This window comes from Eubalaena glacialis, chromosome 8 (genome assembly GCF_028564815.1).
Source record: "Eubalaena glacialis isolate mEubGla1 chromosome 8, mEubGla1.1.hap2.+ XY, whole genome shotgun sequence".
Taxonomy (NCBI): Eukaryota; Metazoa; Chordata; class Mammalia; order Artiodactyla; family Balaenidae; genus Eubalaena; species Eubalaena glacialis.
Window position 1 is genome coordinate 7,206,517 of NC_083723.1, and position 18,959 is coordinate 7,225,475.

At 45.5% G+C, this 18,959-nt stretch overlaps 1 protein-coding gene across 1 annotated transcript in view; it reads left to right on the forward strand.

Annotated features, from left to right (window-relative positions):
- LANCL2 (LanC like glutathione S-transferase 2) overlaps positions 1-15,830 on the forward strand; it is a 61,200-nt gene extending 45,370 nt beyond the window's left edge. The window contains exons 7-9 of the mRNA XM_061198323.1: positions 7,952-8,128; positions 10,880-10,952; positions 13,302-15,830. Of these exons, the coding sequence (XP_061054306.1) occupies positions 7,952-8,128; positions 10,880-10,952; positions 13,302-13,417 (366 nt within the window). The 3' untranslated portion in view covers positions 13,418-15,830. The remainder of the gene's footprint in view (positions 1-7,951; positions 8,129-10,879; positions 10,953-13,301) is intronic.
- The last annotated feature ends 3,129 nt before the right edge of the window (positions 15,831-18,959 follow it).

The following is an 18,959-nucleotide window of genomic DNA, read 5'->3' on the forward strand; positions in this document are numbered from 1 at the left end:
TACGGTAACAAATTCTACCACCTTCTAACCACACATTTAGGCCCTAGGGCATTAGCAGTTTGTGTGGACTCAGCCACTGATAAACAAATGCTAGCATTGGTCAAATAAAATTATATTTGGAAAAGTAAATATGTTGCCTAGGAAAACCAGGTAAGTCATACCAAAGTGATATCAAAGTAATCCTTTGATTCTGGGCTAAATGTGTGAAACAACCATACCTTCCCTCCTGCACCCACAAGCCTGCTCTGAAATTCCCACAGTAGAACTGGGTTAGAATGCATCCTGGTGGTCGACTCTTCACTGCCCATCAGAAAATGTTTTCATATGAATTATTTTCCAAAAGCTCATTTGTAAGTTGATTATTTCTGACATGGAATGTCTTTCTAGGTGGTGTATATCAGGATCACCTGGAGAGATTATTTTCAAACTATATTTTCATTCCTTCTTCCTCAAGATTCTGGTACCTTCCTATTGTTAAGCATCATTTATAAACGTACCACAGTTTATGCCTTTGTTTTTCAGTTGTTTCTAGTTTTTTGCAATTGTGAATAAGGTATAGTGAACATTCTTGTACAGATCTTTTCGTAGACGTATGTTTGCATTTCTTTGGGGCTAATAACTAGGAGTAGAATTGCTTGATCAGAAGGTAGCTTTTTTAGTTTCGTAAGACACTGCCAGACCTTTTCTCAAAGGGCTGTACCGGCTTACATTCCATCAGCAGTGTAAACAGAGTTCCAGTCGCTCCACGTCTCTGCTAACACTTGGTGTTGGAAGTCGTCTTGATTTTATTCTGGTGGGTATTTCATTGTGGCTTTAATTTGTGCCTTCCTGATGGTTAATGATGTCGAGCAATTTTGCTGTGCTCATGGGTTGTTTGTACGGTTGACCCTTGAACAACATGGGTTTGAACTGCGTGGGGCCACTTATACATGGATTTTTTTCAATAAATACATACTGTGGTACCACACGGTATGCAGTGTGGTGAATATGGGGATGCAGAACGGCATACAGAGAGAGCCCACTGTAAAGTTACACAAGGGTTTTCAACGAGGTGGGGGCCGGCACCCCAGCCCCCATGTTGTTCAAGGGTCAACTGTGTATCTTTGTTGAGTGTCTGTTCATATCTTTTACCCACATTGTTTTATGTATTTATTGTTTGTCCTTTTATTATGGAGTCATAAAAATTCTTCATATGTGCTGGTTGTAAGTCCTTTGGTCAGATACGTTTTGGAAATAATTTCTCCCAGTCTGTAGTTGGCCTAATCATGTTCTTTATGACATCTTCTAATGAGTAGAGTTTTAAATTCTGGTAAAATCTGCCTTATCAGTGTGTTTTTTGTAATGGTAACTACTTTCTGTATCTTGTCTGAGAAATTTTACTTCCTCCCAGGTTATACAGATAGTATTCTCCTACATGCTTCATGGATTTAGATTTTACATTTAGAACTGTCTCAGATTAAGTTTTGTATATTATGTGAAGTAAGGGGTGAAGTACTTTTTTTTAACGATAGGAGTATCTGATTGTTCCCACGTCATTTGATTTCTCCATTGATTGATTTGGTACCTGTAGAGGCACTAGTTCAAACGTCAAATGACCTAGTAAGTGTAGGTTTATTTCTGGGCTCTCTGTTCTGTTTCTTTGGCCTCCTTACCTGTCACTGTGATACCATGCCGTTTGGATTACTTTAGCTTTACTGTAAGTTTTGACATCAGGTAATTGAAGACTTCAGCTTTGTTCTTCTTTTTCAAAATTGCTTTAAATATTCTAGATCCTTTGCATTCCCATATAAGTTTTAGAAATCAGTTTGTCAGCAAAAGAGGCCTGTTGGGATTATGACTGAGATTGCGTTCAATCTGTAGAACAGTTTTGGTAGAACTGATACCAGTATTGAGTGTTCTTATCCACAAATATGGTGTATCTCTCCACTTTTTACATTTTCTTTCATTTATGTCAGCAATGTTCTATAGTTTTTGATGTTTTTATATTTAAAGTGTGTGTCTTCATAGTTGGGAGTTGTCTGGCAATGCAGTCTAACAACCTCAGCCTTTAATTTGGAATGTTTAGTTCATATATAGTTAATGTAATTATTTGTGTGGTTGGATTTAGCTCTGCCATTTTTCCATATGGTTTCTATTGGCTACATCTTGGAACTTTTTTTTCCTCCTCCGTTTTTTCTTTCTTGCCTTTTTAGGGAGGTAGGAGAGAGTAACTGAATATTTTCTGGAATTTCATTGACTCTTTTATCTATTTGTACATTTTTTTAGTGGTTGCTAAACATACATCTTTAACATTGCAGTATACATCCTGAACTTTTCAGTCTGCTTAGAATTAACATTGTACACTTCATATAAAATGTAAGAAAATAGTAAGTGCCTAGTTCTCTTGACAGCAGTTCTGTACATCTTTATTACATCTGTCAGATATATGAACAAATGTTATAAACCCCCAGTATAGTTTCATAATTTTTGCTTTTTAAATAGTCCTATGTATTTTAAAGAAATTAAGACAAGCAAAGAAGATGGTCTTTGATATTTATTTATATATTTCCTCTTTTCAGTGCTCTTCATTCCTTCTAGAAGGTCCAGATTTCTATCAAGTATCATTTCCTTCAGCCCGGAGAACTTCCTTTAGCATTTCTTATAGTCCAGGGTTGGTGACAACACATTGATTATCACTTATCTTAAATTTGTCTTTATTTCACTTTCATTCTTTTTTTTTTTTTAATGGAAAATAAAGGACAGTATATTTTAGTTGTAGTGCATGCATTTGGATCCCAACTCATTGCTAAACAGTCCCGTGCCTCCGGCCCTGCCTTTGGTGGTGAGTGCCATATGGACACCATGTTCTGCCTGGAGCCACCCACTTGAATGCACCAGTCGGAACTCCTTTGGCCTGGCTTTCAATGATTCAGCAGATTACTTAGAGGATGATCCATTGTCAAAGAGATGATTCTTGCAAGGAATGCATGTCTGGCAAACAGCCTCTAGTTTGTAGATCGTTGTGGAATCTGTGGTAACGAGGATTCTGTATCTTTCTCTAATTTAAGAAAATTTCTTGCAGTTCTCTGTGATGATGTGTGGTTCTTGACATCCAAATGAACTGATACAATTCTAACAGAATTCCTACTGTTACATATTCCTGTGGCACTGGTGCAATTTGTACTGAATTGCTTTATAGTTTTCAAGGTGAGCTTGACATTTTGGGATTACTAGTACATCTGCTTTACATGTAACCAGGGAACTTTTCCTAATATAGGTGAAAGTTTTGGTTACTTCCTGGTTGTTCCTACAATGGTGATTTCCATGGGCAAAATCTGAAACAGTCCCTCAGGGGGTGGTGCCTCAATCTTCCTTCCACATCTTGTGGTGGTTTGTGAAGAATGCTATCCTTACCATGAACATCTAGATCAATTCTGTGGACATTTCTTTATTATTCCAAAAACTGCATTCCGCATCTTTTGGTGGTTTGTGAAGAATGCTATCCTTACCATGAACATCTAGATCAATTCTGTGGACATTTCTTTATTATTCCAAAAACTGCAGAGAACAGGGGTTTTGTAATAACTGATCCAGAAATTCCCTTGCACTTTAGGAATGCCTAATAATAAGCAGAAGCAATGAGAGAGGTGAATATTGCCCTGCACTTAAGAAAACTCAATTCTGCTGCCCCATCAAATCGGCTACTAAGTCTAAATGGAAGATGTAAAAAAAATTGAAGTGGAAAATTGTGAAAGATTCCTTCTCTCCAAGACCTACAGTGGAAATGCCTCTTAGGAATTAGTTTTTTAATTAACTACTAAAATACTGTAAGTGTAATCTCCTAATAAATTGAGTATTGTTACTGGAAGAGGTCTTGTAAATGAATCAGCTGAAACGTCACTTCTGCTTATGAGAATAAAAAAAAAAAGTTAAGTAGTGTTATTAACTTCCTGTCATGTTTGTTTCTTGGCAAGTCCAAACCCTCTTACCAATCCAGTTCCACTGAATATGAGCTCATTTTTCCTTTTTTGATATTTTCCTTAAAGGCTTTAATTTTAATAGTTGAAATCATCTTAAAGAAGATAAAGGAAATATTGGATAAAAAGATGAAAGCGTTAAGAAGGAAGGGAAAAACCTTCATTTCCTTGGAGCAGACATTGTTATTCACAGTGTTTATGAAGAAATGGTAAACACCATGGCAGTAAGACAGATAATGATTTGCATCCCAAAGGCTGTTGCATGTAGTCATGTATTAAGCCATAAAGGAAAAAAATCAACCCAGTTTTCCCTTGGAAAAGCTTAAGAGGCAGAGGGAGTAAGGTCAGAATCTTATAGCTCAATGGAAAATTACACCAGGTATTAAAAAATTCTGAATTCTACTTCATACCATGAAGTCCACAACAGGGTCATGTTATACAGAGGAGCGAGAGGAGCAAGGTGTCGGTGACCAGGTCTGAGGAAGGGGCAGGGTGTGCTCTAGTCCACAGTGGTTCAGAAGAGTTAGGTTCACTCTGCGAAGGGTTAGGTGTGGAACAGTGTGTGGTCTCAGGGCTGTGGTACCCCTGCCTCCTACTCTTCACTCTCTTATTCTATTTTTTTTATTGAAGTATAGTTGATTTACAATGTGTTGGTTTCAGGTGTACAGCAAAGTGATTCAGAGATATTATATATATCCTTTTTCAGATTCTTTTCCCTTATAGATTATTACAAGATATTGAGTGTAGTTCCCTGTGCTATACAGTAGGACCTTGTTGTTTATCTATTTTATATATAGTAGTGTGTGTATGTTAATCCTAAACTCCTAATTTATCTCTCCCCCCTTTCCCCTTTGGTAACCATAAGTTTGTTTTCTATGTCTGTGAGTCTGTTTCTGTTTCATAGATAGGTTCATTTGTGTCATATTTTAGATTCCACAGTTAAGTGATATCATATGGTATTTGTCTTTCTCCTTCTGACTGACTTCACTTAGTGTGATAATCTCTAGGTCCATCCATGTTGCTGCAAGTGGCATTATTTTCTTATTTTTTATGGCTGAGTAGTATTCCACTGTATATGTGTACCACATCTTCTTTATCCATTCATCTGTCTATGGACATTTAGATTACTTCCATGTCTTAGCTATTGTAAATTTCACCTTCATTCTTTGAATATATTTTTGCTGAATATCTATGCTGACAGTTTTGTTTTTTTTTCCTTTCAGTTCTTTAAAGATACTGCTCCACTGTCTTCTGGCCTTCACTATTTCTAGGATGTTAGTCATTCTTTATATTGTTCTCTTATAAGTAGTCTGTGTTTTCTCTGGAAGCTTTCGGGATTTCCTCTTACTTTTTGGTTTTCAATATTTTTATCATGTACCCATGTGTATCTGTTTGTATTTATCCTGCTTGAGAGCCTTTAAGCTTCTTGAACTTGTAATTGTATGTCTTCTACTACATTTGGTAAATGTTAGGCCTTTACTTTCCAACAGGTCTCTGAGGCTTTTGTTTTTAATTTCTTTTCTTTTCTGTAATTCAGATTGTATAATTTCTATTTATTTAGCTTCATATTCACTAATGAGTTCTTCTCTATTAAGCCTTACTCAATAGGTTTTTAATTTCATCTCTTGGTGTTTTTTCAGTTCTTGAATATCTATTTCTTTTTATAGTAATGTTTCTTTGAGATTTCCAAGCCATTCATTGATGTGTTTAGTTTCTTTTTCATCCTTAAAGATTTTTAATAACTGCCCCAAATGCTTGTCTCTGTTTTCAACATTTGGTCGTCTCAGCATCAGTTCATTTTCTAATGTGAGCAGACAGACTCAGAGAAGTTATGATGACTCACCCAAAGTTACTCGGTCAGTTGTAGTGGAAGAGGGAGTCCAGCCATGTCTTCCGACTCCAGATCTCTTACGTCTTCCTCTGCATCGCACTGTCTCTTCAAACTTTCTGTCATGACATTTCCCAGGGAAATTTACGATTTGAGAGAGGTAATATGGATCAGTAAATAGATTTTCTGGCCAAGTTATAATGGCTACAATGTAGAGAAGATAAATCTGGGAGCTTCAGTGTTCATTAAATATTCAAATGTCCCACTGTTTTTTTAAAAGGAATATTTGTTTGTTTGTTTATTTATGGCTGCGTTGGGTCTTCGTTGCCGCGTGCGGTCTTTCTCTAGTTGAGGCGAGCGGGGGCTACTCTTTGTTGCGGTGCACAGGCTTCTCAATGCAGTGGCTTCTCTTGTTGCGGAGCACGGGCTCTAGAGCGCAGGCTCAGTAGCTGTGGCACACGGGCTGAGCTGCTCTGCGGCATGTGGGATCTTCTCGGACCAGGGCTCGAACCCGTGTCCCCTGCGTTGGCAGGCGGATTCTTAACCACTGCGCCACCAGGGAAGCCCCTCAAATGTCCCGCTGTTCAGAGTAGCTCCTCACGTGGAGCACGAGTGTGGGACGGTGGTGGGCGTGGTGGGCGTGCTGCGGGCACGTGCCGGGGAAGGAAGGTGAAGCTGGCGGTGTGGGGTGCCTCTAGCAGCTTCAGTCTCACCAGGGGGGCAGGGACGACGGGAAGGAAGTCCGATTGGTTTCACGTACCCCTGGGTGACCATCAGAAAGGGGCCAGTCAGGTTTTCTTTAGGACTGGCCTTACCCTCCGTGTGATTTTATGACGTAGCCTCCAGAACAGTCTCCTTTCACCTGTCAGCTTTGACCTAATCTTTTTTAGGATGGGAAAAAGGTTCCTTTTATAATTCATTTTAAGAGGCTTAAGATGCAAATGAGAGGATGAAATGTTTGTGCTGGCATGATAACATAGAAAGAATGGTAGTTAATGACAGCTCAGAAGTAGCAGTAGCCGTGTGCCAGGCAGTGTTCTGAAAGCTTCTTCTATGTTATTTCATTTTAATACAGCAAGCCGCTGAGATGAAGAAATGGTATCTTTTTGTAGTACATTAAGACGTAAGAGGTGATTTGTCCTCGGTCACATTTAAAAGGTGACAGAGCTGAGACGCACGCTCAGGGACCCCAGAGTCCACGTCTCAGCTGCTTTTATGGCTGGGAGTCTTGCTCCTGGCCCTGGCGAGGCTCCGCACCAGGAGCGGTGACGGAAACGCGGATCTGCCTCTTCCCCCTTCTGGCCACGGCAGGCGCTGATCACCGTTCAGGCACTTCGGTTCTCCTGCACCTCAGCGGGTGCCCAGGAGTCGCGCTCAGCAGTCACAAGGAGCATCCCCTTTGCCGCCCCAAGGAGCTCTTCTCCAGTGACCTTTGGCCTCTGATCCGTGGTCCAAAACTCATTTGCACTAGAATGGAATGAGCTAAGCAGGGGAGACTGCTAATAACAGATTCAGAGGAGAGGACCGGGGAAAGAAAATAAATGAAATGTGAGGAGACAGAGAAGAGTGTCAAGGGGAAGCTGGGGGGGCGAAAGCGTCCTCACGCTGGCGCACTTGCCTCTGCCCAGCGCGTTTGTCCCTCCGTCCCCGTAAACCACTGCGTGGAGATGGTGCCGCCTGCCCCTGGGGCTGAGGACACTCTCTGCGGGTTTCCTTGTGACGGTTTATGACAGCTTGTCGGGTGCGTTGGATGTGTGGCTAACTAGGATGTGGGATGTTCCTGACCTGGATGACGGGACAGTGTGGAATCCTCGACTGCCCTCTGCACGAGTAGGAGTGTCACAGCTGCAGCCTGCAGGCCCCAGGAGGCACAGGTGGTTCATTTGTGACAGAGCATCTTACCAGGGAGATCTGGTTGCCTTCCTTATGACTGTTGGAACTTTTGAACTGCTTTTGAAAAACCATGAACTCGAAGGCAGGCGAAGCGGGGAGAGGAGTGGCTTGGGCTGCACGGCACCTGGTGCAGTACCGCTGCCGCTGGGCTTGGTTTACCCGTCATTTCAGGTTTCTGAACGTCGTGCAGTTTTCTAAACAGAAAGGGGAAATATTTTGCTAACTCGTTGCATAAGACGTCTGTTTAACACTGCTTTTGTTTTTCATTGCCCAGGTTTTTAAGGAGGAGAAGTACTTGAAGGATGCCATGGAGTGCAGCGATGTGATTTGGCAGCGAGGTTTGCTGCGGAAGGGCTATGGGATCTGCCATGGGACCGCTGGGAACGGCTACTCTTTCCTTTCCCTTTACCACCTCACGCGGGATAAAAAGTACCTCTACCGCGCTTGCAAGGTAAGGACATCTCTATCCAAACCGCTTCTGAACCCTCCAGGGCACACACAGAGCCCAAATACAGCCCTCTCCTCCTTCAGACATGTTTCTCCCGACTCTGTGGTTTCCTCTGCACAGCCTTGTCCCTGGCGGCCATGTGCCTTGGCCGTTCCATCTGTACAGTGGGACTAAGGGCTGGAAATGCATTCTGGAGTCCCGTGACCTGTTAGGATGCCCTCTTGTGCATTTATTAGCTTCATGACTTTGGGGCGCCCCTTCTTCAAGCCTCAGTTTCCTCATCTGTAAAAGTACTACCCGCCTCCTAAATTTGTTCCAGGAAGAATTAATTGAGGTAATGGGCAGGCCGTCGGTAGTTGCCCCTGCTTAAAATCCTCCAGTGGTCTCCCACTGCCCGTGAGCAGCACCCACAGCCCCGAAGTGGAGAGCCCCGTGCGCCTCGGCCCCTGCCTGCCTCTCCCCTACCTTGCCCCACGCTCTCCACGGGGTGCAGCGTTCCTGGGGCTTCCCTGAAATCTGCCTGGTGGAGGTGACCTCTGAGGTCTCCCCGGTGACAGAGCCACCGAGGCGCTCACCATGCGCTCCTGCTTGTTCCTGGTGTGCCGCACCCTAGACCACGAGCTGCGTCATCTTCCTGGTCAACGTCCCGACCCTACCCAGTACCTGGGACGGTGCCGGCACCGAGGACAGGCTTAAATACGCATCGGATGTGCGAAACTGGACGCACAGAGCAAGACTCAGTAAACGTTTGCTGGTGTTTTTATTACTATACACACGTCACAAAATAAAGTGACAGGAACACAGAAAAAAAGATTGGAAGAAAATGCACCAAAATGTCCAATGACCCTTGATGGATGGCGGCATTCGGGTGGCTTATTCTGTGTATTTATTCCTGTTCTCAAGCCTTTTCCCGCACCAGATGGAGCAGAGCCCTCCGTCCGGGTGCCCTGCCCGAGTCACGCACGCGGTCGTGGTGCCCACGCTCAACAGAGGCCGCGCAGGGTATCGTGGGGATGCAGAGGGCGGGCGCCTGACCCGGGCGTCGGGGGCACCACGTAGGCCGAGACCCAGAGCAGAGCTGGAGCTTGAGCGGGCAGGTGGGAGGGGTGCCGCCCGCCGAGGAAGCTGGCGGGGTGAGCACCCTGGGGCCCGCAGCGTTCGTTCCCTTGGCCAGAGCAGAGCAGGGCAGGAGCTGGGGTCAGCGAGGCGAGGGGCAGTTCGGGTGGACGGCAGTCGCAGTAGCAGGTGGGTAAGAACATACGGGGACTGGGGAAGGCTTCGTGGGGGCTGAGGCACAGCTAGTTTTCTAAAGATGTGGAGCTTTTCAGGTGGGCCAGGAAGGGCGTGGGGAGGCGAAGTGCACCCCAGTAGGAGAAGAGCCCCTGCAGAGCATGGAGGCAGGCACGGCAGAGTGCAGCCTGACCCCGAGCGCTCAGCGCGGGAGGGTGCAAGCGTGAGGGGTGAAGTCAGAGGGGCCGAGGCCAAAGAAAGCTAGTCCTTCCCCTTAGTCGGTAGATCTGAGCCTTGGTTACACCTTAGAGTCACTGGGAGCTTTAAAAGAGTGCCTGGATCCCACCCTGGGCCTGGTTCTGCGGGAGCCCAGGCCCCCCGGTGCCAGCTCCTGGGTGGTTCTCACCTGCAGGTGGGGCTTCCCAAAGGTTTGTGATTCATGTTCAGGCTCCTCTCAGAAGGACTGCCGTGGCCACAGTGGAATGGATGAGGTAGAGGTAAATAATTTGGGTTTCTCCAGATTGTTGTTTAATAATTAATGCAAGAAACGTTGAGTTATAAACCAAGGGCACTGGCTGCGATACTAAAGAGGAGAGATTCAGAAACACTTACGATATTGATATAGCTGATTCATTTTGTTATAAAGTAGAAACTAACACACCATTGTAAAGCAAGTATACTCCAATAAAGATGTTAAAAAAATAAATAAATTCCTCTTGATAGACACTAAAAAAAAACAGATATTGAGCTGAGCCCACAGAATTCAGTGGGTTTTTTTTTAATGTGGAGAAGACAGAAATGTATGAATGTCTCTGTGATCTCTGACTACGGAAACCAGATAGATGGTGGTGCATCAAACAAGCTAGAAGAGTGAGTAGATTTGGAGGGTAGAAAGTTTTATTGTATATGTGCTGAATTCATGATTCTTTCTATACGTATGACAAAAAATAAGTTAGCTTAAATTTATTATAATGTTATAAAAATCCATTGAAGAGGTTTAAGAAGAAAGGGTGGGGGAGCTCAAAGGAAATTGCTGAAAAAGCTGAGGGTGAGTTTTCAAGATGAACAGGGTGGGCAGTGGGGAGCGGTGGTGGGAGGAGGAGGGAGGGAGGGCTGCGTGCTCAGCAGAGGGGCTGGCGGTGAGCCCAGAGAGCACAGCCGGGCAAGCGGTTCAGAGCCAGTGTTTTAATCTGGGCGGAGCGCCTGCAGGGGCAGGAGGCAGTGCTTAGAAAAGACCGGAGGTTGTTGGGTTGTGAGATCTCTTACTTCAGTCTTCCCAACAACCTTCCTAGGTAAATTCCCCCCTACGGAGGAGGAAACAGGCCAAGGCAGGTGACAGAGCTCGCCAGGTCTCACCTGCTCAGAAGAGGTGGTGCCGAGTCCCTCCGAGCTCACACTCCTGGCCACTCTGTTGCCTGGGAGTCTGCTTTCTTTGATCCTTGGTGAATTCACTGCAGTGTCTTATGCGTTCCATTTTCACCAAGTGAAATCCCCACTCTTAAAAAGAAATGTCTTTCTCCCTAGTTTGCAGAATGGTGCCTAGACTATGGAACACATGGCTGCCGCATTCCTGACAGACCCTATTCTCTCTTTGAAGGTAAGAGTGAGGGAGAACTCCAGGTTTAAGTATCTGGGTGTGTGCATTTGGTTCTCCTGACTCTGTGCACCATCACAGTTGATCTTAATTAGTAATCGCTGCACAGCTGGTAAATACTGTGCGCAAAGTCGTTCATTGCTGAAAATTATATTGAGTCTCTCTACCTTGCCTGTTTTGTGCTCCTGTGAACTTCCAAGTATTTTTAGATCTTTTGTGACGTGTATAGGCGTAGACTGTCTGCTGCTCAGTAATGGAAGAAAATAAGTTTACTCCTGTGCATTTCATCGGTAATATTGTGCATGTAGTATTGATCTATTCGCAGCAAACTTGGCTAGTTACTTAAATGTATTTAATTATTTAAGTCATGTAAAGAAGTGTAAATAATTAATATTAGTAATTTAAAAGTATTAGTAAATTCAAGTATTAGTAGTTGGAAAAAATAATGAGAATATTGAAGACAGTTCTGAAAAACAAGAGCAATGAAAGAAACCAGCAAACACATTGCGCGTCTGCTCCAGGCACACACAATACATAGAATATAATTCAGGAAAACAAAATGGAAGTCCTGCAGAGACTCAGATATTCTTTGTTTAGTGTGTGTGTGTGTAATGGTAATTTGGAACATAAGCCACAGAAACCAGAGGGCAAACGTTAAATGGTGTTAGGATAAATGGATGGTAACTTTTTAATTACTTTAGAGCCACCTTTTATAGTAATTCCAAAATAAATTTCAGAAGGAATACATGAATACTTTTTAAAAAATCAAATGATAGATGGGTGTTGAATTTTGTCAGGTGCTTTTCTTGCATCAGGTGATAAGATCATGTGGTTTTTCTTCTTCAGGCCCCTAGCATTGTGGATCACATTGGTTGATTTTCAAATATTAAGCCAACCTTGCGTCTCTGGAATACACCTTACTTGGCCATGGTGTACAATTCTTTTTATGTATTGCAGAATTATATTTGCTAATATGTTGTTGATGATTTTTGCGTCTATATTCATGAGGAATATTGGCGTGTAGTTTTCCTTTCTTATACTGTGTTTGTCTGGTTTTGCTATCTGGCTAATACTGGCCTAGTAAACTGTATTGAGAAGTACCTTCTCCTCTGTTTTCTGTAATAGATTGTATATTAATTGGTGGAGGAATTCTCATTTAAATGTTTGGTAGCATTCTTCAGCGAAACCTTCCTAGCCAAGAGATTTCTTTTTCGGGAGTTTTAAATTTACAAATTCCATTTGTTTAATAGGTTACAAGGCTGTTAAGTTATCTGTTTCATATTCAGTGAGTTTTAGTAGTTTGTATTTTCAAGATATTGCTCCAGTTCACCTGCGGGGTTAAATTTATGTGCATAAAGCTTTGGTAGTAGTCCTTCATTATCTTCTTGATGTCTGAATTGTCTGTAGTGCTATGCCGTGTTTTATTTCTGCTACTGATAATATTTTAATCATATAATAGATAAATGAGCAAAAATTAGAGCATTTGTCATTATCTTTTGCAGAATAAGATCTTTTTAATATTCAAAGAAACCGTAACGAAAAAATGTTTCTCAGAATAAAAATTTTCGTCTTTTGTGTCATAAAAATGAGGTGTATATGTATCAGATATAACACAGTTAATACCTGAACTCTAAATGGAGTTCATGCAGGTTCATAAATTCAAGTTTATAATGGCAAATTCAAAGCCCCAGCGGGTGAAAATCTTTGAATGTAGCCTCCCGAGAGGCTGGAAGCTCTTGCATTCTTCTGGGCCCCTGTGCCTCACAAGTGCCTGGCAGGAGACACTAACTAGCTTCTCGTTGGCTGGGTCAGTGCCGGTGTGGAGGCCGCTAGGCTGGAAGGGCCTGCAGCGCCCAGGACCTTTGTGAAGGAGCTCCCTCCCGCCACGGGATCCTTCGGGTAGGCTGCTGAGTTACTGCAGTGATTGGCGGTGGGGATTTTGATCCAGCAAGTAAAGGTCGTTTTAAAATAACATTTTTGAAACCCAAAGTGCAACCTTCCGTTTGGAATAAAAACGTAAAGGCTCTGAGAGGAAGTTTATATGTTGGAATATCACAATAGCAGCGCCCTTAACTTTTTTGTTAGCACTTCTGTGAAATCATCTTAAAGTGTCAAGATACAAGATTAAAGCTCAGAAACCAATTTTTAAAATTAAGATAATGAAGAAAACTGGTATTACCTGCTGGGTGCTAATGCGAAGATTTCCTTTTTGTGTGTGTGAAGTTATTTTCAAAGTCCTCCCCACCTTTTCCCACATCCTTACAGCCCCAGTAAGGGCAGTGATCAGAGGTCACTTGGTTCTGGACCCCGCCACGCACCCTTTCTCACAAAGGACCGCGTTTTGCGTTGCAGGTATGGCTGGCACTGTTCACTTCCTCTCCGACATCCTGGCCCCAGAGGCATCACGGTTTCCAGCATTTGAACTCGGCTCTCCACAGAGGGATACAGAGGTTCAAAAAGACTACTGAGAGATCCAACTGGACCAGAAGCCACCGGGTTGCTTAGTGCCTGACAGAACCAAGTGTGAATCCTGAAAGAGGGAGAAAAAGGAGAAGCAGACACCTTCCCAGACCCCCTGTGTCAGAGTGTGATGACAGACCATCCCATCAGCGTTCTGTAACAGTGTCCCCTCACTGGTGTAAAATGTGAATTCCTCGTGTCCAGTTCTCTGTAGTGTGTGCATGTCTCTTGGTGTTTGCTGTCTGTAGGTGTAGGTTGTTCTAAACGGAAGCCCTTCTCTGTCCATGAGCCCGAGCTGGCTGTGCATGAGGGCACGTGGCAGCCTCTTCTCTGTACATAATATTTAAAGTGGGGTGTTTTCTGTACTGACAAAGAGGAAATAGGCAGGTGGTGTCTCTCCTATGTAACAGAAGATTCTCCGCAGTGATGTCCCAGTGGTAAGACTTTCCAGCATTTTCTGTGGGTACCTTTCGGATCATCATGAGAGAAAGCCCACTCCAGAAATGAAAAGAAATAGAACAGGTAGAGGGGGTTTGCTGGAGTAGGGGGTGGTGAGCCTTTCCACCAGGTAGTCGAATGCTCCCTCTTCGTGTTTTGTGCTCACCTCAGTGTTTTTAAGAAGCCAAAGGGGGTGCATTGCAGCTCTGCTGGGGCTCCCTTTCTTAGGCTCTTTGTGTGAAGTTCCGGACCCTCCTCGCAATCCAAGGCAGCTCGTGCCCTGGGGAGTGGACTCATGACACCAGGGCCATTCAAGGGAACCGTTTTCGTGGCCACATTGTAAATCATGTAGCAGTGACTGAGGGTTGGCAAGTCTAGATTCAGTGTATATTATTAAAATAGGCTGCACCTCAGTTCTATCAACGTTATAACTTAGTGTTGTAACTACAGCGGATACAATTCCAGATGTGTAATAAGCAGAAAGATACTCATCTCTTCCCATGTCCCTCCAATTAAACTTATTCCAAAATTTGGTAAGTTATCAAAGTACAGATTTGGAATGAATTTAGTCCTTATTTTTGTCTACTATTTGGGTGATAAAAGTCTCACCTTTGATGAAATGTATTAAGCATAAAGTACTAGTCTGCATTTATGCATGTGGAAAAGTCTTCTAAACAAGAAAATTACGATACTGTCTGACATTTTTTATTTTAAAACTGAACATTAATTTGGCTTAGCGTACCCTCAATAATTCTACCCTGTAAATCTGTTTTTAGAAGAGTTTTGCTGTCATGGTATGAGTGGTCTAGGACTTTCTGCAGACTTCTCATCTTATGAGCTAAGGCCAGATCATAAAAGACAAGACAGGTCTCTCTGATGGTCTGGTCCTTATCTACAAGGGATTGTCAAATGTTTCTCAGCCCTCGTTTCCACTCCTTTCGTAAAGGTGAAAGAATGTCCATGTAGAAGACAGATTCCTTCACACGTGTAATTCTGTGCAGCTCTTAGGGTGCTGCTGAGCCTTGGTGGCGGGGCTGACTCCCTGACACGTGCCCTTCGGTTTCTAAACGATGCCTCATGAGTCTCAGTCACGACTGTTCTTTTCAAGTTAGGTTGATGACTTCCATGGCTATAAATCTTCAGGGTTGTGTTTTGGCCGTCTTCCCGGGCCTGCTCATACGCGTCTCAGGCAGCCCGGTTCCCCGGGACCTGCCGGTGGGACGTGATTGAGCGGAGGGGCTGTTTGTCCCAAGAGCTCCCCTGGCGTCACAGGTCAGCCCAGCTGCACCGCTGCCACCTCGGCCAGAGCTCAGCGGCAGCCCCCGGGGCTTCGGCACAAAGCGTTACCCGAGCCGTCTCAGTTCTCAGGGGAGGCCAGTGGGGCTGCACAGGCTTCACCCCACTCAGCAAGAGGGGGCAGCTCGTGGAGGCCCTGGTCCTGGCCACGTGTCTCCTGACCGGAAGCAGTGAGGTGATGGTGACCCTTCGTGATACCTGGGCATCACGCCACGTACGTTCGGCCTGTTTCTGACGCGCGCGCTGAGGACAGGTGGAGCGCTTGTGAGGTAAATGGAGGAGATTGTATTTGCAGCGTCTTTTTTAGAAGCCAGCTGGGTTGACCCCTTCCCGCTTACCCGCCGGATGTCAACAGAGGCGCAGTCTGTGACTCCACATTAACCCGCCTCCTGGGTCGCGACGCAGGCAGCTGCACGGTGCCGGGTCCCGCTCTCTGTCCCCGGAGGCAGCGGGGCAGAGGAGTCCCAGAGCTGGTTTAGTGGTTCTGATGAGTGCGATTTTGGATCTCAAAGCATCTCACAGTGATTTCTTACGTTTGTTTGTGTATCCAAGATGTGTCTAAGTGTTTAAAATAACGTGTATGCACAATGCCATTTTAAAATATGAAAGAGAAAACGTTGATGTCCACAGAAAGTGTGTGGGGTTCCCTGGTTCGGTACTTAGTAAAAACACGGTTTTGTCTTGACACTTGCGGGGTCTTTGTCTGTTCTCACCTCTGTCTGCCTTTGAGAGCGGCGGTTAGAAGCCTCGGCCACCGTTCTGAAGATGGCCTTCCTCATGGAAAACGTGGCCGTTGCTCATGTTATGGCGTCCCAGGTGCTTCACTAGAATGACGGCTTTCTCTCTTCATCCCAAGGGCCTCCGAGCCCTGGGCAGTACCAAGAGAAGCCTGTCTTGAGCTTGCCCGTGTGACAGGCCTTTACGCTCACAGTCACCCTGCATGGCCACAGCACGGCTGGGGTCACGGCGTGCACGGCGGTGGGCGCTCTTCTCATCACTGTCTTACAAATGAGAAAGCTGGTGGCCTTGCCCAGGGTCACAGCCGGAATGAGGGACAGTCAGGCTTCAGACCCGACAGTTCTTGCCAGTGGCCATACTTCTGACTTGTTCTCAGTACCTCTTCCCCTACGTGCCCAGCACAGAAGGTGAGAAATTGAAACCCCGGAGAGGCCCTGCCATCTGTACCCCTGCCCTCCTGGGTCCCTCAAACCATTCAGTGCAATTCCATACTACTCTTAACTTCGTAAGGCGGTCTCAACCGCTAGTACTTCATTTGCTGAATTCACAAAAGCAGGACCCAGGTGTGAGGTCCAGGTCCCCCGAACGTTTTTACAGACTGTCTTTACTCCTTCCCAGTCTCTTTGCTAAGCTTCAAGGGCCCCTTCCTTTCAGGTCTCAATTTTTCCACATCATGTTTTCTGGAGGAGAGCCAGATGTCCATTCCAACCTGACGGTCACCCCCAGTGCCCGTCAGCCTTCTGTCAAACTGGCCGGTGGCCCTGGAAGCGCTTTTCCTGATGAGAGGAGGGCCGCAGGCTCCTTCAAGGCCCCTGCTCCCCGGAGTTAGGTCACTAGATGACCGAGGCTATAATGACATCCAGTCTGCCTCCCAAGGTGCCACTGCCCCCATTTCCCTCTCCAGTTTGCTCAGGTCCTCCATCCAGCAGCTGTTTGTTGCACACCTGCAGCGTGCCAGGCCTCGTGCCCGGTGCCGAGAGTGACGTGCTGATACCCGTCCTCCTGCAGCTCACGCTGCCCCTTGACGGACGCCCGCGGAGGGGAGCAGCCTCGCGCTCAGGCCCGGGGCAGGCCCTCCTCTGCCGGGACCTCGGACGGCTCCTCTGCAACGCGACCGGGGCAGCAAGCCTCCGGGCGTGCACTTCCTGGTAATGGCAGGAGGGCACCACGGGAAAGTGTGACCAGTTCGGCCTTACACGCGGTGACCTCTGGCGTGAGCCTGGTCCCTGTCGTCAAGGAGCCTGTGGAGTGGACATCCAGAGCAGAGACGGGACCAACTCGTATGAATTTGGATAAGCAATTTCCTACAAAGTGTTTCTGTGTCATCAGGACCACCTCCTTATTTGGTTAGTGGGAGAATTAAAGTGGAATAACAAATGGAGAAGGCGTCTAGCGTGTGGAAGGGCTCGTGATGGGGGCGTTGAAGGTGTGCGTGTAGTGCTTTTGTGTGGAGAAACGGGCTCACTCTCCTGAGGCATGAAATGAAAACCCAGGTCTGCCAGCTCCAAAATCCCAGCCACACCACCATCGCGTACCACTGCTCTGCCTGGCAGCGCTGAGCTTTCGGCCATCGCGTGCGTGTGCGTGTGCCCAGCCGCACCAAGGTCCTTCAAGGGGAAGAGTCTGCCACAGGGGCAAGGAGGAACCAAGCCACAGTGTCAGGCTTACACAAAATCTAAAAGTTCAGAGAGGCTGGCTTCTCCGTCCTCTGGCCTGTTCTTTGTTTAATGCCCCCGGAGATCTTCCCACTTCTGTACCAGGTAGATTCTTGTGGCTTTCATAAGATCATCATCAGATGCAGTGCTGGTCACATGTTAACAGGGACCTTACACCCTCCTTAAAGTATTGTTCATGAGAGAATAAAACATGTAGCAAGAAGCGTAATCCCATATCCACCCATAATCATATAAATGCCCCCCACGGTCCCAAGAACTGAGGAAGCCAGCTTTTCAAACCATTTCGTCACAGAGGCCATAGGGAAGTTATCCAACGCTTCATGCTTGGCTGCTGGGAACGAAGAGGGGGTAATGAACAGGACGGCCCTGCCCCCAGAGGCTCTCCAGTAGCAAGAAGGACCACGCTCCCTGCAGCGGAACTGAAAGTCTGAGAACTTGCCTGCCTGAAGGGTGTCACTGTTGTGCCCTGACACTAGAATCATAGATTGTTTAGAGAATTCTGCACTGGAAGTCACTTTCCTCCTGAAATTTCAAGGCATCATATTGACTTCTAGCTTCCAGTGTTACCTCCGAGAACCTCAGAGCCACAGTGATTCTTGTTTGTTTTTTTTAATTAATTAATTTATTTATTTATTTATTTATTTTTGGCTGTGTTGGGTCTTCGTTTCTGTGTGAGGGCTTTCTCTAGTTGCGGCAAGCGGGGGCCACTCTTCATCGCGGTGTGCGGGCCTCTCACTGTCACGGCCTCTCTTGTTGCAGAGCACAGGCTCCAGACGCGCAGGCTCAGTAGTTGTGGCTCACGGGCCTAGTTGTTCCGGCATGTGGGATCTTCCCAGGCCAGGGCCCGAACCTGTGTCCCCTGCATCGGCAGGCGGATTCTAAACCACTGCGCCACCAGGGAAGCCCTGATTCTTGTTTCTTTGTGCTCAGATCTTGTGTTTTGATGTGATCACTTTGCAAATTGTACAGTTTTTTCTCTGTCATGATAATGAGCCTAGTCCTGGGTTCTTTTTTTCTTTAACATCTTTATTGGAGTATAATTGCTTTACAATGGTGTTTAGTTTCTGCTGTATAACAAAGTGAATCAGCTATACGCATACATATATCCCCATATCTCCTCCCTCTTGCATCTCCCTCCCACCCTCCCTATCCCACCCCTCTAGGTGGTCACAAAGCACTGAGCTGATCTCCCTGTGCTATGTGGCTGCTTCCCACTAGCTATCTATTGTACATTTGGTAGTGTATATATGTCCATGCCACTCTCTCACTTCGTCCCAGCTAACCCTTCCCCCTCCCCATGTCCTCAAGTCTGTTCTCTACATCTGAGTCTTTATTCCTGTCCTGCCCCTAGGTTCTTCAGAACCATTTTTTTTTTTTATTTTTAGATTCCATATATATGTGT